The following is a 27056-nucleotide window of genomic DNA, read 5'->3' as shown; positions in this document are numbered from 1 at the left end:
TATAATTTTAGAGTAACGTCCCGGACAAAATTAACAAAGGGCAATAACTCCAAAATTAGGCAAGACAGAGTTATGATTCTGTAACAATGCACTTCTACTCAACGAGATCTATCTACCTACAAAGTTTCATGTTGATATCTCTTATACTTTGGAGTTCTGTCCCGGACAAAGTTCTAAGTGTAAAATAAACAAAGGGCAATAATTTAAAAATTAGGCAAGGCAGAGTTACAATTCTTGTGCACTGCACACCTACTCAATGTGATCTATCTACCTACAAAGTTTCATGTTGATACCTCTTGTTGTTTCAGTTATGGCCCGGACAAGAAAAGGGGACGGACGCACAAAGCGGCGACTATATGCTCACCCTTCGGGGAGCATAAAAATGGAACGCGGACATATAAAATCTGTTTAATTAATTTTTGAAAATTCAAGAAATTTCACATTTTCCTTATTTATAAACAGATTTGAACTAGAACTATCACTAAATGTGATTAATACCCCAGCAAGACTGCTTTGGAAATGAGGAAGTTACTAGTAACAGAATACCTTGTAAAACAATTGAAATATAGTTATGGTTGTGGGCAATTAAAGATAGTTGTGGTTCTTGTATGTTGCATTTCCTTTCAATGTGGTTGCCCATTGATGAAGTTTCATTGGATTACTCTGTAAAAAGTCCAGAAAGAGTTGCACTTCTTGAGCACTGCACTTCCTCTCATTGCGCTTGACCATTGTATGAAGTTGCATTGAATTCCAAAACATTAGTTTTTAAGTTATGCACTGGACAAGGAAAATGATGATCAAAGGGCAAGAACTCTACAAATACTGAAGATTGAGTTATGGTTATTGTACTCTGCACTTCCTCTCATCGCGCTTGACCACTGTATGAAGTTGTATTGAATTCCAACTATAAGTCTTGTGCACTGCACTTCATCTCACTGCCCTTGACCATTGTATGAAGTTTCATTGAATTCTCAAGTTGTGCACTGGACAATTAAAAATAACACAGGGCAAAAACTCTTAAATGAGTCAAGAAAGAGTTATGGTTTCTGTGCACTGGGCTTCCTCTCAATATATTGACCATTGTATGAAATAGTATTGAATTCCAACTAGTAGTTTTCAAGTTATGCTCTGGACAAGGAAAAGTAACAAAGGTCAAATACTCTGTAATTAGTCAAGATGGAGTTATGGTTCTTGTGCACTGCACTTCCTCTCAATGTGCTTGACCATTGTATGAAGTTGTATTGAATTCCAACCATTAGTCTTCAAGTTCTTCAAGCTCCGGACAAGGAAAATGCTGGACTGACCAACCACCAGGTGACTCCTATATACCCACCCAAACTTTTGTAACAGATCTGCTGTCCATTCAAAGGATTTGAACATCAATATAGAATTGATCTACCTGCCATACAGACAGTAAAGCACCTGGTCAGACAGGCTTGGCTCTATACTTGTTGTGGTTAAGACTGTAACTTTCAGTTCCTGCAGGTGTTGGAAGATATTTCTTTAAACCACTCTTTTTTTCCATAAAAGATTGATGCCCAACATGAACAAAACAACATATTTCAGATTTTGATGTCTTTATATACAGAAATATATATAAAAGATGCACAACATCAAAAAGCAAAGAATATACATGCATAGTTACAAATGTACATGCTGTAAAACAGAGACAGAGGTTTTCATACAGTTTTATATACATTATGATTACATAACTATGATACCTTAACAAATACAATAACTGAAAAAAAAACAAGTCACAACACTGACTATTTTATACCCGCTTTTAAAAGATCAATTAAATAAAGAAACAAAAAAAATATCCCTTACTTAAACATTATGGATAAACAAATTATTTGAACAATTCAAAATTCATATTTTTATCATGAAAACAATATTGTACCTAAATGGATACATTAAAGGCCCAAACCAATAAGCCAAAATATATCATTTTTATTTTTCGAAAATATTTTAATTCCATAGTCACTCATTGCCAATCTTTTGCATTTTGGCAATAAATATAGTATTATGTATGGAAGTTAAACTACCACTTCTTTTACATTGTGCTACCTTTACCATAAATTGTATACATTCAGTGCTTTTTTTATTCCAGTAATATCCTCATACAATGTCGATCAATAATTACAACATTATAAAACATATGTTTGCCATTTCTACTGAAAGAAAAAACTTGCTCATATATGACGCTCTCAACATGCCTTTAAGCTGGGACAGAATATTGTGTCCCAGCTAACTTTAAGAAACAAACCGATTAATGCTTAATAGGGAAATACACCCCCTTTACCAAACTATCTTCCCAATTGAAACTTGTTATTTTAGGCATAAAGCTACTGAATCTTAAATAAATTTATATGATAAATGATATTGAGACAGCCTTAAATATTAACATTATATTAGATACTAGTAAGGCACACAAAAAACCAACAATTCATTACACATATATTTGTCCCAAACATACCAATACATTGAAGCTACATTTTCAATCTAAAAATAGATGTGGAGTCTACCTATTTCTACAGGGAAATGGTTTAAAGTAGTGAGAGTTCAGAGCCTTGCGGCCAAAAAAAATGCCAAGCCAGGTTGCATGTCTGTGCAAACTGACTGAACTTGATACTGACTGTGGGCCGCCCAATCTTAACCTTCAAAAACAATAAAATTGAAATTCACTAAACCCAGATTCATATTGCTACCAGATATCTGTTACAACTGTACTAGTGCCTGTATCAAAACCACTGTGACTTTTACTTTTCTTCATTGACCTCCGGCTTTTATCAGTGATCACTTTATCAAGATCAGTCTCAAGATAGTGGTCATCTACAGTTAACATACGTTTCTTATCTCCACAATGTCTCTTGCTATCTGGCCAATGCAAGCTTTCATCACTTCCATTAAAACCTTCTTCAAACTTTGACTTTCCATACAAAACAGTCTCACCCTTTCTACTTTTTGCCGCATTAGTTACGGTCATGGCATCTTCATATTTTACAGGGATATCTTGAACTGTTTGTACAGTATGTCGCCTCTCTGTTTCCTTCCTTGAAGAGGACTTCCCTACATCAACTTTGGTCTTCACCCCAGACAATTTATCTTTTATAGCTAACCTTGATTGGTTATCAAACAGTTTCTGATTGACAAGAGGTTCACCAGTCTTTTTAGGTTTTCGCACATGGCTGTCTAATGTTGTCTGCAAAGTCTTCTCATTTTCAGGGACATTTTCTTTACTTTTATCATCTTGTTTTGCAGGTTTCAGTAGATACACTGATAAATCTATTCCATGTTTTAGAGCACTTATTTTCCCTGGGGTCAAAGGAACAACATTTGTTTTAACTGATTCAAAATCACCATTCACAGAGTCCACAGGTTCATGTGTCAGACTTTTCGTATTTTGTTTTCCAAGTAATTCAACTTTAGTTTTTAACTCATTCTTTGCATCCATGCATTGATCAAATTCCTCTTCTTCTTTTACTGGTGAAAGTGATTTGTCAGAATGCAAGCTCTGAAGTGAGCCAGATTTATCATCTGGGCCAAATGAAAGGCTTGAATTAGTTGAGGTTGACATGTGACTTTGGGAAGACAAGCTCTCATATGACCCAGACTTATTTGGCAAGCTATGTGATGAAAAAGATTTACAACTAAGAGGTGTCACATTACAGAGAGAATCAAATGATGGTGTGGCCATTATAATTGGTGTTCTTGGCTCTTCTATGTTCCTTAAACCATCCTCGTAACTTTTAGCTCTTCCGCTGTCTTTCAATTTATTTTCATTCCTATCTTTATGTGTGCTTTTGTTATTTTCAATTGGTTTGAAAGAGCTGAACTGAGGAACAGAACTTAAGTGATCCTGGTCTTTGTTCATATCTATATCAAATGTTTGAAGTCCTTCACTGAATGAAATGTCTGGTTGAGATTTAGATTTCAACTTCAAGGAATGTGTAAAGGGACCAGAGTTAAAGTCTGAAGCTGTGTCTGGTAATTTTGGGATATCCGTTTTCCCTTTGAAAGGGTTTGCATTCCTTCCTAGACTCAGGTAGGTTTCATAGATTTTCTCAGTTGAAGCAGCCATTACCCTCATTTTCTTTGACCGTGAAATTGTAGCAAACTTTTGTGTACCTTCTTCTCCACTTTTATCCATCATATCTTTTACTTTCCTTGTATCATCTTTAACTTCCCTAATATGGCCTTTACTTTCACTGGATTCACTGTTAACCTTGGCAAGACACTCATCAATTGTTTCATAATCAGGGTCGGGTTTAAAACTTGTTATCTTACTAGTGTCTTCTGAACTGCTTTTGTTTATATGTTCCATTATTTCATTGTACAAATCACTTGGTTCACCAGAGACTGGCTCAGGCTTTTCTGTACCTTCTGATAGACTGCCAATATTATTTCTTTTTGCTTTCTTGAGAGGTTTTGCATAAAGTTCTTCCAATTCCTCTTTGCTTAATCTTTTCTCTTTCACAGGTTTAGAATACAAACTCAAATCTGGTTCATCATTTCCTGCCAAATTCTGGAGAACAAGTTTAGCATCTTCCGGAATGGTTCTCTGTTTTACAAGAGGAACACAGTCTACAGGGTCCTGATAATGAGAAGTAACAAGTCTCTGTTTAGACTGTGGATCTGGAAGTTTATCATACGGATCTGCATAGTTACCAGCCAGTTTTGGAGAGTTTGAAGTACATTCCCTTTTCTTCAGACTTCCCATTCTAGGAGGAGGGGGTGGAGGTACATGTGGTGAATCATGAGTTCTTGTTGTGTGTTCACCTAGTAACTCGCTATCTGAGGGTGGCGGAGGCCAAGACTCCTCCTCCTCTTGTAGGTTAAAACTTGGAGGAGTAGCTGTAGAGCAAATATCAACATCATCTGATTGGTCATTCTCGCTTACTTCTGTTGATACCCATGGAAACATTGAAACCTTGTACGGAGTAGCACCTCTAGGCCTGAAAAGTATAAAATACATCAATGATATGTAATAATCTTTTATACTACAAAATTCATATCAAGAGCTACTTGTGTACTTGTCTTTATAAAATTTAATGTTGAAATACAAATTGTAATTTAAATGTCAATCTAACAGGACTCGAACCCCAAGACCCTTGGAATACCATACCAAGGCTGCACTGGCTAAGCTCTCTGGTTGCTTACACAATTTCTCCCCTAACAAGAATTTGTAACAGTTACCAACGTCCCCCGCCTCGGGGATGAACTGGATGAACGCTAATAAACTCAAGATGATCTCATCGAAAACAGAGTTCATAACATTTGGAAGTTCTCAACAACTCGAAAAGTGTCACCTAAAATCCATTTGTATTAACGGAGATAAGATCAACTCCGAGGAGTCCATTAGATATTTAGGCGCATTTCTAGACCAAACACTAAATTTCAAGGAACATGTCAAACGAAAGTGCCGTACAGCAATGTTAAACTATCTTAGAATAAAACGTATCCGAAAATACCTCACCAAAGAAGCAGCTGAAATACTAGTTATAGCACTCGTAATGTCACACTTGGATTATTGCAATGTCATTCTTTATGGTGTATCCGATTTTGAATTGAAAAAAATGCAACGTATTCAAAACATGTGCGCTAAGTTAGTTCTGCAACGAAAGAAATTTGACAGTTCAAGGCAAGCACTGTTCGACCTTCACTGGCTGCCCATCAAATCTAGAATCGAATATAAAATTTTGACTTTTTGTATACAATTGTTCAATCGGTCATGCTCCAAAATACCTTTCTGGACTCCTAACCAAACAAGTACCAAATACCCGACTACGTTCAGCTAAAACCTCTGAGAACTGCTACATTATTCCATTCAATAAAAGAAAAACATTTAGTGACAGAAGTTTTGGAACTATTGGTCCAAAATTGTGGAATCCGCTGCCATTAGAGTTGAAACAATCTAAGAATATTGATGTATTTAAGAGAAATCTTAAAACACATTTTTTCAGAAAGTTTGAATCACTATTTTAAAATCTGAATTGAGATAAACATGAGTAACGTATAACTGATAACTGACAGTGTGATGAATGTGCAATGTAAATGAATGTTTTATTCTTTTTAATCTATTTGTAATCAAGTTACATGTATGTACATAATCTTATCTCATGCTACATGTATATCAATCAGTTTTATCATTTCATGGTCTCTGCAATTTTTTAAAAATATGTTAATTGGAATTGTATGTAAAAGCTTTTATTTCACTTGATGTTGATCCACATATTCTCATGCATTCACAATTTTATTCTTATTATTTATATGTACTGTACAACGCAGTTGAATATTGTTAAATAGAAACAGGCGTTTAATTAAATAAAAAGTTTCAAGTTTCAAGGGAAGTTTTATATGAAGCATAAAATTGTGCTATTTAAAAAGATTGAGGTATGGATTAAAGGACTTTCAGTCCAAAATTATGATCAATGCTAGATCTGCAAATGCAACAATAAATTTATTAAAGAAAAAAAAAGAATGTTAAGCTTTGACCTCTTAGTGTGACATTGACCTTGGAAGTAGGGGTCCAGGTGTTGTGCATGACATATCGTCTTATTATTGTAGCTATTTGTACCAAGTATTTTCAAAATCCCTTGAACTATGAAAAAGTTATAGATGGGACACAAAATATACCCTCTAAGAGACTATGTTAATCTTTGACCTCTACATGTGACCTTGACCTTGGAGGTAGGGACACTGGTGTTACACATGACATATCATCTTATCATTGTGACTATTTGTGCCAAATATTTTCAAAATCCCTTGTTCTATGAAGAAGTTATGGACGGGACATAAAATATACCATGTAACATATACTCTAGGTCTAATATTTTTTGAAAACTAAAAATCTTTTACTAAGTAAAGGGCAAGAACTTTACAAATACTGAATAAATCCACAAGCAAACCCCAAGGCGCATACGTACACATGCTGACCAACATTCTTGTAAACTTTCAGGCCTACAAGTGAAATACCTTTTGAGCTATGCATGAACAAGTTGAAAATTGCAAATTTATACTTCTGTAAGTCAAGGGCAATAACTCTAACAAAACTGAAAAAAATCCACATGCAAAGTCTCAGTTGCATAGCTTCACAGTGATGTGAATCATTATTTCTGTAATTTAGTGATGTTGATCATTATTCCTGTAAAGTTGGTTGATTCTAACTCAAGCACTCAAGGAACAAATAACATCATAATGAAATGGTTTTTACTAAGTCAAGGGAAATAACAAATACTGGATAAATCCACGAAACCCCAGGTGCAAAACTAAATATGCTGAGCAACCTTCCCATAAGGTTTAATGACTTTATGTCAAATCTTTTTTGAGTTACATGCAACACAAGTTGAAAATTACAAAAAAAAATTTAAGTCAAGGGCAATAACTCTAAAAATACTAAATAAATCCAAACGAAAATACCCAGGTGCACAACTACATATGCTGATCAATATTCCTGTAAAGTTTCATGACTCTAGGTCAAATACTTTTGAGTTACATGCAACACACGTTGAAAAATTACAAAATTTTACTAAGTCAAGGGCAATAACTCTAAAAATACTAAAAATATCCAGATGAAACTACCCAGGTGCACAACTACACATGCTGATCAACATTCCTGTAAAGTTTCATGACTCTAGGTCAAATACTTTTTGATTTACGTGCGACACAAAAGAGAACGGATGGACCGAGGACAAGGGTAAATCTAAATGCCAGCCACTAAAGTGGGGGCACAAAAATTTATGGACCGGACACGACATATACCCTCAAATAGACAATGTTGACCTTGAATGAGCAAGTGCGACCTTGACCCTGGAGGTAGGGGTCTGGTTGTTGCTCATGACACATCGTCTTATTATAACAAACATTTGTGCCAAGATATTTCAAATTCCTTTGATAAATGACAGTTATGGACCGGACACGAAATATACCCTGTTACAGACTTTGTTAATCTTTGACCTCCAAGTGTGACCTTGACCTTGGAGGTAGGTGACAGATTGTTGCGCATGACACATCTACTCATTATTGTGAGCAATTGTGGCAAGTATTTACAAAATCCCTTAAAAGATAAAAAAGTTATGTACCGGACACGACATATACCCTCAAATAGACAATGTTGACCTTGAATGAGCAAGTGCGACCTTGACCCTGGAGGTAGGGGTCTGGTTGTTGCGCATGACACATCGTCTTATTATAACAAACATTAGTGCCAAGTTATTTCAGATTCCTTTAATAAATGACAAAGTTATGGACCGGACACGAAAGTGTGACGGACGGACAGACGTTCCAACATTTTGGGTTTAGAGGCTATTTTCTTTGTTAGTTTCTTTGTTTTCTTAAGGGCTACCAGCCCATAAACTCTTTGATCACAGAATGAACCTATTCTCTTTACTGTCATATAGCCCCTAAACCCAAAATAGACCGACGGAAAGACAGACAGACGGACAGAGCCTATTTCTATATCCCCCTTTTTTCTTCGAAAAGGCGGGGGACAATAACAGGCTGTCCAGCACCTTCTGACAAAAAATTAGGGCAAATTTTAGGGCAATTTTTAAGAAATTTTAGGGCTAAAATTAGGAATTTTAGGGTAAACAAAAGAAATTTTAGGGCTAAAATTTGAAATTTTATAACTAAATTATGGCCTCAAAAGACCATAATATGGACTCAAATTTGCATATTTGACACAAAAGTAACTCACAAATAATGTTCTAGTTCGGTTATAGTAGAGGTGTTACCAGTATTCCATAGTCACCAGTGAAGAAATGGATTCACTGGTCAACTGCCTTTAAAAAGAGCTGAAAAACTACATTAAAACATAACTAGAATGAAAACATTTTCAAAGTTATAAGTTTACCGGAACAACTTATATTCAATTAGTTAAGCTATGATTAGCCAATAATAAATGGAAGGGGAAATAATGCTTTAAATTTATTTTAGCTTTTAGCTATAAATGCATTTTCTTATCAACATTTATTTATTTTAAGGTTGGTACATTTTCAACAAGTCTTGATCTTTCTTAAAAAACAATAAAAACGATATGACCCACTCAAGTCATTCCCAGGAATATTAAAACTTAAATTCAAACAGCAGGGTATATATTCCTATGAAGAATTTGTTCATGATAAATCAGGCTACTAAAAATTGTAGAAAATTTCACAACAGTATCACCTTTTTCAATGATTTTCGACAGTTTTTTTTTCCAGATTAAAAAAAACTTACACTATATGTTATAGCATGTGTTCAGAACATGTTAATGTGTACAAAAAGGGTAGCTGAAGGTGTCACTTCTTAGTATGCTAATTGGGTAGCAAAATGGTTAAAGCATCCAATAATTACTGCCAGTTTACTTTACCCACTTTATAATTAGCAAATATTGAAACTTGTCTAGATCTACCAGCTGGTATCACTTACAAAAGATCTGTTATACAGTCATCACTTGAAAATAACTTGATTACAAATTAAGATTTTATTAATAAGGACCCCTACATAAAGTTTGATGAAATTCAGTGGTACATCATGTAAAAAGTTGCTTTGAATACACCTAAGACTGAGGTAAATGGTAAAACTCTGTAGCCAATAAAAATGTAACTTCCTTGGAAATTTTTTTTATCAAAATTTTAAACAGGTGACAATTTTGATATAGTCAAAGTCAGACAATTTTCATTGTTCCATTTAAAACAAACAGTTTCTTATTATTTTTATGATAACATCTGACAATTTATCAAGTACATTTCTGCAGGAGTTGAAGTAAATACAACATGTGACTTTATGCAATTTAGTCAGACATGACATCAGCTCCACTGACTGTTCGAATTTAGGTTGTGATTGAAACATGGTTGTTTCGCAATATGTTTATCACAGAAGATAAAAAAAATAGGAATTTAAGTGAAAAAATAGGGCTTTTTTAGGAATTCCCTTTGAATTTTTCATTTTTTTTAGGAATATTAGCCATACTGAAAAAAATTAGGATTTTTTAGGAATTTTAGGGACGCTGGACAGCCTGCAATAAGTAAACAGTTTAATACTGAGACTTAAAAAAGATCATTGACATGTTTGGTTGGGTTTTATGCTGATGTTAAAAATATTTGGTCATCTCTCGGCAGAACATTTGCTTTTCTATCTTAATCCTAATTTTTATGACTTTCATTTAAAGGACTTTATTTCCCATAATTAAGTAGGTTAACTATAAGAGTTTTAAAACAGTAAATGTTTATATAAATATACAATATAAATATACACATTATATTGGGCATAAGATCCAGACACTGGTCAACTATGTACAATGAACATGTCCAGCTGTTAATTTGGACCTGTCCGTTGTTGGTTTTAAAGATTTTAGTATCAAAACAATAAAACTGAGCAATCATCAGTATAGAGTATAGAGCCTGGTCAGACTTCATAAGAAAGCTGTTCTGGCTCTTTATTTATGACATAGGTAGTTAGTTATCTCTGCTGTTGAATATACTTACATTTTCTGAATGTCATCGCCAGATTCTTTCTTTTTGCGTAGCTTTGGTACCTGGTACTAAAACAAAAGCTGACATTATTGTATATGACTTATATTCACTAATACTATCATAACACTATATAGTAATATCTGAAAATAACAAATTTTACCTGCAGACATAAATAATAATGTGTTAACAAGACTTTTACAAAAAGCATCAATATCATTTTTATTATCAAAAGATGATTTATGCCCTGTAAGATTACTCTTGACAATAGAATTTGACTTGGATCCCAATGGTGAACATTTATGCCTTGTAATTTTAAAACCCATCAAGGAATAAAGGATAGAACCCAGAAAAAATTATTCCATGTTTGGCCTTTGACCTTTATGTAACCTTGACCTTGTCCACCCTGATCTTACATGCAGTACACTTGACTGTGCCAAGTCATTTTAACATCACAAAGTCATCGACCATACCGAAAAATAAAATCCATTTTAGGTTGATTGACTCAGCCTGTGTCTGTGAACATTCAAGGAACTCAATCTTGCACGCACAATATTGTCTTATGATAAAAGAACAACAAAAGTTATGATATGACCCCATTTTCGACAGACTTAAGGATGGACAAGGTGATATCTTTAGAGGAAATAAGAAAAATATCAACATAAAACAAGAAGGATGAATATGGCTGTATGTAATCACACAAAATTCATTTTAAGAAACTTTCTTCTAAACCCATATCAATAAACTTTAAAGCCTGAAATTTAGTTAAGATTTAAACTTTAAAATGTTAAATTCTAAATAGTAGTCTTGCCAGACTTTTTTCCACAATTATTTGCTTAATTTTGTAAAGTTTTAACTTCCTAAGTGTATTTGCAATATAAACAGAACCAGTAAACAAACTATTCAACTGTCTTTTGCACATTAAAGTCTAAAATAAAATAAATCAAATAAACCACAAACAAGTTCAAGGTAATCCATGGAGTACTGTCCCCTTTTTATGATAACAAAATCAAGTAATGGCATAAAAAGTCATTCTTCTTTTCTAAATAAGGAGATTTCTGAACAAAGTAAAAGCATTAAAATTTAAACTACATATACCTGTTCTTTAGAAATATTTTCTTTTTCCATTTGTACAACTTGTGGGGAACCTATGGGCGCAACAGATAACTAAAACAAAAAATAAACAAAACATAACAAAATAAACATAACATATGATAACAAAATTAGAGCTGTCATTGATTCAGTGCAAAGCATATTGACCGTACATCGATATTGAAATACAAATATCAGTGATACACCAATATATAAATAACTACTGACTCCTAATTTCTTGTATATAATTCATTTTTATACCCCTTTAAATGATTTTAGTAAAATACATGTTCTGTTCATACAAATATGTTGTGCCTTGTTTATAGGTGTCCTCTGCATGATTTTTTTCTGATCATATTTTGTCATTACAATATAAAATACGTCCATAATGTAAATACAACTTAGTGTTAGACATAGTCATCTGTTTTTGTATATGTTTTGATCGCATTTTCATAATTAATAAATATTTAAATAATAATATTTATCGTTTTCTTCAAATGTGTATCGATTATTGATTGGCAGAAAAATATGAACGATACATCGATATTGTCTCTATCAATGACAGCTCTAAGCAAATTAACATTACAATGATAACAAAATAAACATATCAAACTAACACACCCAATATAGGCCAGTATATGTTAGAATGAAAATTTAATGGGATACAAGAAGCGCCGCAATGCGACGAAAACCAGGTTTTCAACGACCTAGTTTTGATGTGACAGCAATCAATAGGTCAAAATGCACTGAAGTTATTGAGTAGATACTGAAAATTCTATTGTAAGCAAATTACCTTGACCTTGCTCCCAGATATCTGAGTGGCAATCCAAAGCTGCCACTCAGCAAGTTCGGTGTCAAAAGGTCAAAGCAAACTCAAGTTACAACATGAAAACTAAATGCATTAACCTTGATCACAGACACTTGGGTAGCAATCCCAAGCTGCCTCTTGATATAAGCTACCCATTCATCTAGTTTGGTGTCAATAGGCCAAAGCAAACTCAAGTTATTGAGCAGAAACTGAATTTCTATTTTTAGTCACAGTGACCTTGACCTTGATCAAAGACACCTGGGTAGCAATCCCAAGCTGCCTCTTGATATAAGCTATCCATACACCAAGTTTGGTGTCAATAGGCCAAAGCAAACTCAAGTTATTGAGCGGAAACTGAATTTCTATTTTTAGTAACAGTGACCTTGACCTTGATCACAGACACCTGGGTAGCAATCCCAAGCTGCCTCTTGATATAAGCTATCCATACACCAAGTTTGGTGTCAATAGGCCAAAGCAAACTCAAGTTATTGAGCGGAAACTGAATTTCTATTTTTAGTAACAGTGACCTTGACCTAGATCACAGACACCTGGGTAGCAATCCCAAGCTGCCTCTTGATATAAGCTATCCATACACCAAGTTTGGTGTCAATAGGTCAAAGCAAACTCAAGTTATTGAGCGGAAACTGAATTTCTATTTTTAGTAACAGTGACCTTGACCTAGATCACAGACACCTGGGTAGCAATCCCAAGCTGCCTCTTGATATAAGCTATCCATACACCAAGTTTGGTGTCAATAGGCCAAAGCAAACTCAAGTTATTGAGCGGAAACTGAATTTCTATTTTTAGTAACAGTGACCTTGACCTTGATCACAGACACCTGGGTAGCAATCCCAAGCTGCCTCTTGATATAAGCTACCTACACACCAAGTTTGGTGTCAATAGGCCAAAGCAAACTAAAGTTATTGAGCGGAAACCAAAAGTTGACGCCCGCCGACTTCGGCATTACAATAACCCGGTTTTCGTTGAAAACCTGGTTAAAAAGTAATATTTCAAGTGAGATAGAACCCCACCTGAAACATATCATAGAAAATGCTTTTTCTGTCTCAATGAAATTTAAACTAAGAATATAAATTAATAATAACAGTTTGAGAGACGAAGGGTGGATACAAAATAAATGACTAAAATATTTGACTATAAACTAAGACCTTGACCTTATTATGATAATGTGGTGCCTCAAATGCTTGCTCTGCCAAAGTATCATCAACATCCTTTAAGTAGTTCAAAAGTTTGATTGGACAAGAAAGTTAATAACAATCAGGTGGAGTTTATAAATTGTCTCAGAGTTAAACATTTGACCCATGTAATATTAATATCTGTTAAGCAGCTCAAAAGTTACAAGACAAACAAGAAATTCTAGGTTGAACCAAGGACCTCTTACTGTGACCTTGACCTTAAATCAGGGAGCCTGAAATGCCAGGTTTGCATGTTGTCTATCTTAAAACATTGGAATCAAGTATCACAAATAAGCAGTTCAAAAGTTAAAATAAAGAAGACAAATTTGCTGGCTTAAACCATTTACTGTTAAACAATGTGTCTAAAATGCTTAGAGAAAACTTTTAAGAACAAAATCTGATGAAAAAACTTACAAGTGCAACTTCCTTAGATGACCCAGAAGAACCAAAAAACTGAAATTTCTTTGATCTGAACACCTTTGGTGGTGTCTTGCCAAATGTGACAAATGGCGATGCTAGAACATCTTTTTCAGGAGCTTCACTGTCCTGATCATGGAAGAGAGGACTCCCTCCTTCAGTTACTTCATCTGACAGAAAGTTAAACTTCTGAGGTGTCAGAGGAGCAGGACTCTCTGGCAAAGTTGAACATCGGTAATATTTCTATAAATACATGTAGAAAGCATATAATTTTGATGGTCCTTTTTTAGTTTAAAGGCGTTTCATTAAGTTACAAAATTTATGAGAAATTGCATAAAAATTAATTCAGAATAAATATAGTTCTGGTTTCATATAAAAATACTGTAACCTTCACTATGTGATACACCCTGTGTCAAGTCAGTGCTCAGGTGTCCCTCTGTACATTATTTCAGGCACAAACAGGCACCTGAGTAGAACCACTGACGTTCTGTAAACTAACTTTCTCACATGCAGAATCTCGACAAGGCTTGTGCGGCTCGAACCTACAGCGATGACAGGAAAGTCGATTGAAGTTAACCTAGATCCACTCAGCCACTGAAGCCTCAAGGTCTCAGGTCAAATAAACACCCTGACTTTGACAGCCTAACTGGTCTATTTGATTGATTGGCTGACTTTTAAAAGCCTGTCATATTTATGATATTATTTTTGCATTCAAGTACAGCTTAAGATTTGCAGAGCGACCCTCTATAGACCAGTCACCTCTGTACAAAAAGTTAAAACAGTATCGTTTTTACCCAAAGTAAGACTTAACAATATAGTTTTGACATCTGTCGATCAACAACTCTCAGCAGCAACCAACATTTCTGTCTACCAAACGATGTTGCTATACAAAGATTTCCATGTATCTACTAATAGCTCTTGTCAAAAGATATTAAAGCGGCCTTCAGCTTTAATTTTCTGTTGGAAAAACAATTTTGTGTTGTTTCCAACTAATTATTTCAGTAATTTAATAATGGAAATGTGCATCATATCACTGTTAAGCCTTCTTCAAAACAGCATCCGGAGAGCTATTTATAATGCATATGTATGTGAGGTCGTTTTTAAAATCAGAAGATTGGGAAACTAATCGTCCCCAGGCCCTTTACTCATTTAAAGTTAGAGAGCGAACCGTTAGATTAGAGGTATCAAGGGGTTTACATATTGTTTATGTATTTTGTTGTCTGTAAACTTCATTTTCCACCTTAATTCTTTTGATCTGATAATTATATGAATCGATATTTCACCTTTAGAAAAGATGAAGGCTGCTTTTTAAGTACTTACTGTTGCCAGTTTCTTCTTGTTCCATAATCTCACAAACTGTTTAAAATGAGCTTTCAATTTTGGTGATGACATTTCTCCAGCATTCTTGCTTTTCTGTACAATATAATTTAACATATCATTTAATTACTATTTAGTCTGGTGAATTTCATAAAATGAACTTGTCCAGTTCCTTTTCTTCAAACTTTCCATTATATAGTTAGGGAAATTTAAAGATGATAAACAAACAGTATGGAGCTTGGCCAGACTGTATGGATGTGCATCCTGACCAAGTTTTACGGTGGAAGCAAATGCTACTCACTCTTGGTTGCAGCTGAGTAAGAGTTTAAATATATCTATTAACTAACATTTAAGTTTACTAAATTATGCTAGTTTACCTCTTATTCTATAAAATGGACAAAGGTTGTCAACTTCATTTATCATAGCATTAAGCAGGCTAGAAAATTCAATTTAAAAAACAACTACAGAACAATATACATGTGTCTGGTACAGTAAAGAGCCTGTAAGTTTTTTTGGGGGGGGGGGTGGAGAAACATATCCATATCATTGGTGATGAGACTCAAAGAATGATTCATATTAAGAACAAGTACTGTCAGTAGAACAAAGTGCTTGACTATTCCAGTACTAGATAGTTAAACAAGAGCCTTGTTGATGAAGAATTTTCTAAGTTGACAAAGGGTCATACCTCTGTCAAAATCCATGCAAGAGTTACTAACTGAGTTATGTACCTTGAACAGTGACATCCTATTATCTAAGTGTGTGAAGTTCCAGTTGTTTTGGAGATACCAACTTGCATGCATACCTTAACCAAAGTGTGACAGCCTTTGCATTATCCAGAAACTAAATAAGTATTTTTTATATAAATTGTGGTTGATAATTCATTTATACCTCTTCATAAAGCCACATCTTGAATTCTGTCTGTTTACCAAGGAAATCTTCCATAGATATTAAATCTGAAATGCATTAAATATATTATAACAACTTATGGCATAATTATCTTATAAATATTAATAATATTAATAAAACTGATGATATAACATCAATTTTAGACAATTGAAATTTGTATATTTAGTCACATAAAATTACAACCGATACGTAGAGCTTGGTAATATGTTGATTATCTGAAGAGTTGTATCATAGAAAGTTTCAGTTATTTAAATTAACAAACATGAATACTGCACATAAACAGAATAAAATGTTCTGGAACAAAATATTATGCAGATATTTTAAGTAGGGTTTTAACCATTTAGCAAAGACTTCATGCACATTAGGAAATATAAAAATATATCTATACAAGCATACAAAATGTATATCTGTCATACAAATATTTTGGAGTAACTCTTTTTTTTTCAAAACTCAAACATAAATCTTGTAAACTGCTGCCAGGCAGCAGGGAATATAGCTTTATACACTTAATACTGAACTAAATCAAAATATGAAATAAGTGACATTAAAGATTACTTTTCTCAGTCTTTTTCCTCTGCTCCTTCTCTTTCTGCTTGGCCCGCTTGATTGAAATTTTGGCAAAAGCCTTTTGTTTTTTACTTGCTTTATTAATATCATTATCATCATCATCTATAAATCAATATAAGAACAAAATCTTAACAATACTCCTTTTAAAGTTTAAAATCTTAAATGAATTAATTTCTTCACATGAAATGTTATGCATTCAAATTCTGTTTATCATAAACAAAGTCTACACATAGTATGCATCATGCATACAACTATAGATACTAACTTATATTAACTATACTTTACAGCCACCTCATAAATACAGATTGAAATGAAGTTTTCCTCATTTGAAACTGAAAGAATAAAATAAACAGCATGGCATTCTAAATTTAAATATGACTTGTCAATAACTTTCAGAGTGGCTGCGTGGCCAAGCAGTTAATGATTCGGACAAGAAATCTAAGGATTGCTGGCTGCATGGATTCATACCCTATCAGGGGCAAGTCCTTGTTTCTGTGAGCAATAGATTTTACACCTTATGCTTAGGACTGGTTAGTTCCAGAAATGGATTCAAGAGTGTTTAAATAAGCTACTGGCCTCTAAAACAATCAAACTTAAATTCTTATAAACTAATATACATGTAGTAATAACTAAAAATTTACTTATTGAATCTGACAACACAAAAACATTCAGAACTATGTGAAATAAGAAATGGTATAAGTAATATTAAATCTACCTGATTCTGAGGCTGTATTCTCTGAGGCTGTACCAAGGACATCATCATCATCCTTTCCAATATCTAATAGATCATCTAGTGATCCTGACAAACCATGGTGCTTTTTCTGGAGGCCCACATCATCCTCTAAAGATGCCTGATTAACATCTCGCTTCTTAGATCTATAATGGAAATAAACAACAACAAAATTGAACTAAACTGATGAAAACTTTTGATCTATTACAACATAATATAAATAAACCGAAAATATGTAATACATTTTGTACATTTGTTCCTGAGAGGTTGCTAAAATGACCTATTCAGTATTTACCTGCATTGATATTATTTGGCAACATTTTAAAGCAGTGAAGGGGCAAGTAACTAATAGCAAACTAAGCATCAAACTAAGTTTAACCCGGATCATTGAAATAACAGCTTATGAGGAATTTTTATATTAAAAAACATAAAGAATTATAAAATTGATCCATGTTTTATAAATTTTCATACCGGTAAGTGTTGATAGTGAAAATTTAAATCTGAAAGCAAAATATAATATATATACATCTTAATTTATGTGTTGTATAAACATGAAAAAGGGGAAATAATTCTCACAAAAGTGACAGCAACCAAATATTTTTCTTTCTGTTTATGTCATATACATGTATTATGCGTAATAAACAAAGTTTAAAAGAAGTAGCTAGCCATAACAATGAACGATAGTTTTTTAATAGCGAGCTCGACGAGCTGGCCCAAAGGGCCTGCTCGCAAAGCGAGCTTTACGGTAACGCGAGTACCTGCAAAGTGATGGTTTTGAAAACTTTCGCAACTTTTCGAATTTAAAGATAACGATAAAAACTGAGGAATTCTGACTGAAAACGGATGTGTAGACTGGTCACCCGCGTACGTCTATGGGAACCATAATTGGACAGGGAACCAGAATAACGGAAGCTTTCACATTGAAGGCGCCATTTTGTTTGAAAAATCTGATAAATAAAAACATTTTTTGGTCAAATTTTGTTGTGAATGAACGAAAATGGCCGAACTAAGAAAATTTATCCGAACACCAATATCTTTTATTCAGTCTTAACGCTGTACAGACGTTTAAAGTATTGTTTACGTGACGTCACAATGTAGCGCCAAACAGCACGTGCAAAACAATCAAATCAAGTTCGCTATTTTAATGTCGCAAACGTGTAAAGTTTTACATTTATTTCACTTTTAATAATCTTTATTTCGCTTGAAAATTATAGAGTGAATATATATAGCCATATTTAACACAGTACTTGTGACGTCACACGCACTCGGAATAAAAATGAGTGTGACTAAAAAAAGGATTGGAGCACCACACTAAATACCGTATTCCGGTATATACCGGACAAGGCGCTTGAACTATAAAATGCTAAAATCTTGCTTTTCGACCCAGCGGAATGAACTTTATAACGTCTAATTCATCTTTTCACACCGATTTATGTCAGATAATGAATGAAAAATGTAAAAATCGGCGAAAAAAAACGATATTTGTCTATTTTCAATTTGTGATTATGATTTCTGCAAGCGTCTACAGGTACTGCTCCAATCCTGTATTGAGTTAAATCCAATAAAAATGAGCGATTATTTCATACTATTTCACGTTAAAAGTACATCGAGCTTGCTTTGAGGCTTTGCCTTTTTCATATTACTATTTCACGGTAAAGAAAATAGAGCTTGCCTTGAGGTTTTGCCTTTTTCATATTAATTTCAGTTTAGTAGCGAGCTCGACGAGCTGGCCCAAAGGGCCTGCTCGCAAAGTGAGCTTTACGGTAAAGCGAGTACCTGCTAGATGATGGTTTTGAAAACTTTCGTCCGAAGTACTGAAATTCTGAATCGACAAATCGCAACTTTTCGAATTACAAGATAACGATAAAAACCAATGTATTCTGGTTGAAAACGGAAGCGTAGACTGGTGTCCTGTGCACTTACATTTTCACCATAGAGGGACAGGGAACCAAAATAAACGGAAGTAGTGTATAAAATACCAAATGACAATTTTAAAACGGAAAATGTAAAATAAAAATGAACGATTATTGCATTCTTTTTCAAGGTAAAAAATAAATCGAGCTCGCTTTGAGGCTTTGCCTTTTTCATATTAATTGTTGGCACATATGCGATATTTCAAAATAAGAGACACGAATCTACAACATGTACAGTACAAGCATGATGAGAACAGGAGAAAATGGATAATCAGATATTTTTTTAACCAGGAGAGAGTAAAGTTATGCAAAATGTCTTTTTGGGTAAATTTGAAAATCATGTATTATGTTAAACAATTTTTTATTTGTAAAAATACCTGAATAGATCCATTTTGAATCAAATAAAAAGCAAGTCGGTTGATTCAACTCAAATCAAATTTTGCGCCATGTTAAACCCGGAAGTAAATACCCGGAAACGGTGTTTCTGCGAAATTAGCATAATAATTAAATTCGCAAAATGAGTGGTTAAGTACTGATATTCGATTTCACTTTAATAGATGAACACCACTATAAAAATCCGTCACGTCAAATAAATTGGACAAATTGTGGTACCGAGATAGGAATGACCTTAGTGAGTTATATTTATATTGATACCGAAAACCATCAGATAAAACCAATTCTTCATGAAAGAGTTTAAGGCTGGTGGAAACTAGCCTTCATCTACTCCAAGATCGTCATAAGTATCGTAAGTATCATAGTTTTGTTCTATTCTATTCTGTACTGTAAGGGTTGATTGATTGATTGATTGATTGATTGATTGATTGATTTGTGTATATATATGTCATATTACAAAACAAATTTAGACAATTTATCACAGATATATCTATCACATTGTTTTTAACACAGTAATTAAATTGAAAAATAATAACTTTACATTCATAATTAAATCAAGATCTTGTTGACTTCAAGACAATATATACAACACAGGATAACCCATGAAAGTTCGATATAAAATAGAGAACTTATTTCCAATGGGGTCCTTTGATGGTAAAGAATATATTTTCTTGAGAAATGGCATTCAGGTCCATACTTAGAGATGATTTACTGGACTGATATCAAATAATATTATTTTCTATTGCACATTATGTTAATTACATATATCACATATTTGCAGGAATAATACTATGAATATGACTAGTTATCACACCAATGAAAGATATCTATTTATATATATCACAAAACCAATCACAAGATACATTTATATAAAACATGTACTATATTGATTAAAACAATTATCTCTAAAACTTATCAAAATAAAATCAGCTTGTTCAAATTGTTTCATATTTTTGCTTAGTTCAGCTTTTACTTTCTTTTTAAAGTTAAAAAAGTTACTTTCCTTTTTAATATCAAGTGGGAGCATGTTCCAATCCCTAATACCCTGGTAAAAAATGTACTTTTTGTAAAACTATTAACATGGGGTATATGAAAGTTCCCTACACTGTTTCTACTATTATAACAATGAACAGACTTTAAAGAAAAGTTATCATACATATAAGATGGACACTTTTTATTAAATATTTTGTGTACATGATTGAGTCTTAACTGTATGACTCTATTTTCTATATTAAGCCACCCAATACTGCTAAAATCAATAACTTTCAATGATTTTCTAGAGGAATAACCATGAATATAACGAACAACTTTGTTTTGTACTACTTAAAGTTTAAAAAGGGTAACATTAGGCAGCACGCCCATTTGAGGTAATACACTCATTTCCGTTTTATTATGTGGAAGTAGATCTATAAGAAAGTCATGAAAAAGATTTCTTTGCAATTAAGGTATACTGTAAAATCTTGAAAAATCTTCAGATATCTGTATTTTTTATGCCTATGATAAATATTCCTTTCTATAAAAAGAGAACACGACTATACTTGAGTTTAATATATCATTCTTTAAGACACAGTTTCAGTTTTTACCGAAGACTCTCTACAAATGTAAACATGTAAAGCTTTAATTCTCATTCGTATGACGCAATATAAGTACATGTACGAGTAACTGAGGAAGGAGGGAGTGAGTCCGATGCCTACACTTGCTCGGGACAAAAGAAAACCTATCCGCGGCTGCTCTTATTGTGACTGTGATCTTTTCTACAGTGTTATTCGTCTTGTTTTTGTTGTTGAACACTGTTTTTCATAATTACAGATAGAAATTCTTTCTTTAAGTTTAAGGCTCTCCATATATCGTTTGTAACGACATTTACCAAAACTGTTTAATTTTATAAAACAAATCATCCCAAGAAAAATATCTTCAAAACAGATAAAAACAGAATCACACAAGAACGCACAAAACGACAAAATTGAAAAAGTTGCAGGCTTGGTTTGGTTGAGCCTGTTCATGGACGGTAATGGAAAGTTCAAGTTACTTTCACGCCCTCTAGCACCGGCTTTAAGAATTCAACATTTGAACACGTAAATGGCGTAATTTTGAATTTAGAAACACCACAGATGTGTTTGCCCACAGCTGGAGTACTGTAGCTCAGTGTAGAGTAGTGTAGGTAAATATGTATGGGTTCATCATAGAAAGATGCTTAAGTTAGGCGTTTTGTCCCATGTTACTCTTTGCATTTTAGCTTTTAAGCAAAACAACATTGATTATAGTGTGTACATATACCCGCAACCTTTTCATATAATTAAGTGATAAAGCTATTCGACAACCTTTTCGATATGTTATAAATCTTTGAAAAATGATGACATGATATAGAGAAAGTTTTGAGTCGGCATGGCATAATCCTAAATTTTCAGACAGAGAAAGTCAATATATAGAGGATATTCAAGTTTCTTTTATAAACACAGGATTTATTTTCATCGACTGGTTTGAAAATAAATATTTCACGAGTGGCAGTAGCCACGAGTGATATATGATAATTTTCTTACCACAAAATGAAAATAAATCCTGTATTTATGGAAAAAACTTGAATTTTCTGTTTATTATATACTTTTTTTCTTCATTTAGCCTATGAATAGAAAGAGTTCCCTTTTAATTTTGTTTATTAGCTGAATTTAGAAGAAAGTAGTCCGGCAAGACACCAGTGAAAATACGGAAAATACCAGTGAAAAATAAATTTTTACAGTGAAAATACGGAAAATAAAAATACGCATTTTATTTCATCAATATTTCTCAATATTTCATTCATAAGTATATAATAAACTCGACGTTTTCAGGATGAACGTTATCAAAAAGCAAACAAAAAAAGCTTTTTACAACTTTAAATTTTTAAATTAACAATTTGCGATTGTTCTAGTGACAAACATTAAATCTGTCATTTTAGACTGTACAAAGAGTAATCGGCAATGTTAGGACCAAGTAGAAAATCTGCAGCTATAGTTGCACGAACTAGACTAGATTGTGTACGACTTGAATCAGTTACTGGTTCTATGCTATTTGTACGAAGTGCTAAACAAATTGGAACTGTGGTCAAAGAATATTCCGGTTATACATTGAACAAACTTCGATCGACAAACAGGAAAAATGGTGAAAAATTTAGAACAAGTAGGGACGAGCATTGGTACTATTGGAACAAAGAAATAAAACTCATAGATGTTCGCAAACGTGTCGACTGTTGAATGTAGAGGTTGACGTTTGAACAAAAACGAATTTGGAGTAACATTACATGATGCTCAACGAATCCAAAGTCTAACAGTCAACGACCACACATTAAATATTCAAAAAATATATCCAAGTAGTTCAGCCTTGTCGTGAGTTTGTTTAAAAGTAGGAATTAAGCTCGAATAAATTAAAATATATTAAAGTTTCTGCACTAGATGATATAAAAGTTTAGACATATTGTATGGGGACCTAACAGTGTAACATAGAGACTTAGCCACCTTTCGAGGGTTCAAAGGTAAAAGGTAATAACTGCCATTTTCAATATTTCGAGAAAAACGCAAAAAACCATATATTTTAATACAACTTTATTTTCCGTAATATTCTTATAACAATTTTGATTCTCCCATATTTGTTGACTACGTTAGGTCATATTTTGTTTAGTTTACCTTGCTTGGTGCTGATAAAACACTGTAATTATGTTTTGTTTTAAAGTTCTAAGATCAAAATAATATCATTTTACAGATATTTATAGCCTTGTTCCTCTGAAAAGAATTTAGATGTTGCAGTAATTGTTACTGTTGCAAATTTATTAATTATGTCCTTACTTTGAAGAACCTTACGTAATGTCATTAACACACATGCACAATAATACTCAAACACAAAATTGACAATTTTCATTCATAGAAATATGAAATATATACCTGCTCAATATTTAGATTCTACAGAATAATTGATAACTAAAAAGTTAGGAAAATACGCACTAAAATCTAAGTTTACAAATTTTCATTTATTTTGAATGTTCTCTGGTATATAATCGAATTGAAGTCAAACATACCCCAGACATCAGCAATTAAGGATATTAGTGACCCATATCATAGTTAAGTAAATAAAGACTACTGTCACAAAATGTGAATGTTTGTCATTAATTATTCCATGAAGTTCACTCATTTTCTTCACTCTCAATAACAGTTTGTGTTTTATAGATTTGCTGCATGGCAATGACTCGTAATATGATTCGTACTCATTCGGAATTGTCCCAGAGACATAAAATCAGCTTTTTTTTGCAGCATATATTGAGAGTTTCTCTGTATAAGCCTTTCGTAGAGCCTTAAGAGACTTTTCTTTGCTTCTGCTCTTCTTCTGCATTGAACTCACATCAAAAACCATAGTTCACAAAAATACTGTATTCTTTCATTTCTTTGTCTTTACGAACTTGAATCCATTTTATATTCAGCCAATTAACACGTTCTCCATCAACATCAAATTTCATTGAGCCAAAGTTTTGTTCTTTGTACAACTTGTAATCTAGTATGTCAGTGTATTTTATTAGAACGACAATATATGGTTGCTTCCGGCGTGCTTATGATATAACTGTTTCCCCCTGATATGGAACCTGTACTTTTGTGAGGCTTTTTGCATGCTCGATAGATGCATGTATGGAATCACATTCCATTTCTGAATGACCACTTTCGAGTAAATTGTGGTTTATACACTTGATGTGAGGAATATACTGGACACAGTGAACTAAGCAACTTGCAACAAACTGATTGCGATTCGCTCCCCCACATGTATCACTATATAATGTCACTTCTTCAATAACAGATGTCTTACTTGCATCAGCAGTAACACACAAGTACACACAAGTTCCTACTTCGCACGAGCCTCGTTTCCCCTGTGTCTCATCCCAAAGATAACAAGTCCCGTTACCATTTCCCAGTTCATAGAATGACAAATAATTATTGTAACAACACAGTTTTCTTTTGTAATAAAGTTCACCAATTAAACTGCATGGTGTTTGGCGATACAGCCTGGATATCAAATGCCGACACAGAAAACTTTGGATCTTTCTTTGTCCGTTCTTTATCGGCTGATTTTTCCATTCTAGCATTGTTTTTTTCTTTCTTGGTGTGCCTGATATTTTGCTTTTGTTGCCTCATCTAGTCTATCTTCCATTCTCAAAGTGTCATACAGATTGCAGAGTGGACATTGATCTTGCTTAGGATGGAAGAAAGACAAGTTATATACTGTACAGAAAATGTTTCTGTATACAGACTCTGAAACACACCTTCTATTTTGTCCTTTGCATTTTTCTACATACAGTGAGTACATTCGTCTTATACTTAAATCTTGCGTTAGATACTTCCTGTTGAAGTCTTTTCGTGTGTAGTGTGATTCAAAAGTCGGAAAGCTTTCGATGTGTTTCTTTACAAATGATCTGTGATATTTCTTTGTTTTATTTCCAGGCACAGCTTTCCCTTTCTTGTCATTTCCAACATATAACCCTGCCACTTTGTGCTTAACTGCGTTTGCAACTGTTTTGGAACCGACATCGAGAGTTTTTAGAAAAAGTCATTGCACACTCTAACCATTTTGCCACCAACTGTGAAGAAAAACGAATTTGAAGTAGTTCTTTGTTTTCTTCTCTGTTTAGATACCTTTTCTGGTTCTTTATTGGCAACATGGAAACAAATGAATTGCCTCTGACTTTTGTAATCACCCATTGACCAGTATGTACTGAATATTTTCTGTCTTTCATCTTCGGTTATATTCTCGCTGCATTTAAATCTACAAGATAAATTTCTTGGGAAAAGAGATAACAGATAGTGCCTGTGAACTGTATGAATGCAGTATTGTGTCAGAGGAAAAAGGTGATAAAATCAGTTATAACCTTTTTCCACTACAGATTCTTCACAACATGTGGAACAACAAGTAAACAACAGGTCATAAATACACTTAGCACCGTTTACCCCTACATAATTTGTAGAAAAAAAGTTATTACAAAATACTTTTTAATGTTTTGCCCTTATAAGGATTGAATATTTATATAATATTTTCGCCAAACATAAAGGACAATAAGTACATTATAAATCAAAGGGCTGCAGCTCTATGGTATTTTCTGATCTTTGCAATCTAAATCATACTGACTATTTGTATGTACTTTCCTGTATAAGTTTATTTTTATATACTATAATTCATCTTACGCAGCGACAGCGTTTTGATTTTCTTCTATAACAGTTTGAGATTGATGCATATGGAATTTTGCATGAAAAAAAATATAATTGCCTCGACTAGGATTTGAACCATAGGCCTCTCACACCCTCAACGAGACCGCTTACCTCTGCACCACGGCGAAGTAATACATATGTACCTTGAATAAAAACGAATACATTATGTAATTCTAAATTGAGAATTTCCATTTCGTGTTTGCAATCCTTATTAATTTCGAGGTATTTTGTTCACGATAAACCTGTTGTTTAACACTGATGAAAATAATTTAGCGAAAATCTTCTCGCCAAAACAGTCCGACATGTATATATTCCACTACTCGACAGTCAGATTTATTTGTGTACTACGCTCTGGAGTATTCATTAATCGACATAGCTAAAAATAGCATTTTCATTGATTAAAATGATATTCATGATAATCCGAAGCTTTACGGAAATAGCCGAACATTTTTCATTGGGTTATAAAGATATTCATCCGCGAAATTTGTGATTGTAACCTCATATTTCTATTGACTAATCTAAACTTTTAATGCACTGTAATTTGTTAAATGCCTACATTAAAAATTATTCTTTCTTTTAAATTGCTGGTTTTTAAGCAGTTATGAGTGAGAACTACTTTGCGTTGTTAGGACTGTAAGGAAATTTTGTGTTAGACCGTGGATGTTAGCTATGTATTTACTGATCTTACGATCAGAAAATACAAAAACATAAAAAGTCGATTTCAGCAAAAATGGCAGTTATAACCTTTTACCTTTGAACCCTCGCTTTTAGACCTCATATTAAAAACCTATTTTTATTCGAGATGACTAAGACTTCCTCAATTACTTTCCGGAAAATGTAGAGAAAGACACTATTTAAGTTACTTAAGATGTCTACAAACATTCCATCCACATGATCTTGGTCTACATTCAATTTAAAATTTCCCAATTTTCCCGATAAAATAGATACTAGATTCCTACATCCATCTTTATTGAAATCACTTCAACTTACTCTAAAAAAAATAACTATTTACTTTGATAGTAAATATATCCAGAATAAAAAAGGAACAGCG

General features: G+C 33.4%; 1 protein-coding gene across 2 annotated transcripts; it reads right to left on the bottom strand.

Annotated features, from left to right (window-relative positions):
• Positions 1–1561: 1561 nt before the first annotated feature.
• On the bottom strand, positions 1562–19881 carry LOC132730938 (uncharacterized). Of its 2 annotated transcripts, XM_060717025.1 has the most exons (9): positions 19772–19881; positions 17467–17627; positions 16740–16853; positions 16167–16231; positions 15282–15374; positions 13959–14204; positions 11550–11618; positions 10467–10522; positions 1562–4955 (listed from the first exon to the last, which is right to left on the bottom strand). In XM_060717025.1, the coding sequence occupies exons 1-9, from the start codon at positions 19783–19785 to the stop codon at positions 2705–2707; spliced, it is 3069 nt and encodes a 1022-aa protein (XP_060573008.1). In that variant the 5' UTR covers positions 19786–19881; the 3' UTR covers positions 1562–2704. The 2 variants fall into 2 exon arrangements, with proteins under 2 accessions (XP_060573008.1, XP_060573015.1); XM_060717032.1 differs by lacking the exon at positions 11550–11618.
• Between the last annotated feature and the right edge of the window lie 7175 nt (positions 19882–27056).

The sequence above is a fragment of the Ruditapes philippinarum genome, unplaced genomic scaffold, assembly GCF_026571515.1.
Source record: "Ruditapes philippinarum isolate M1 unplaced genomic scaffold, ASM2657151v2 ctg275_1_1_1_1, whole genome shotgun sequence".
Taxonomy (NCBI): Eukaryota; Metazoa; Mollusca; class Bivalvia; order Venerida; family Veneridae; genus Ruditapes; species Ruditapes philippinarum.
Note: the sequence above shows the minus strand (reverse complement) of the source record. Positions and strands in the feature narration are given on the sequence as shown.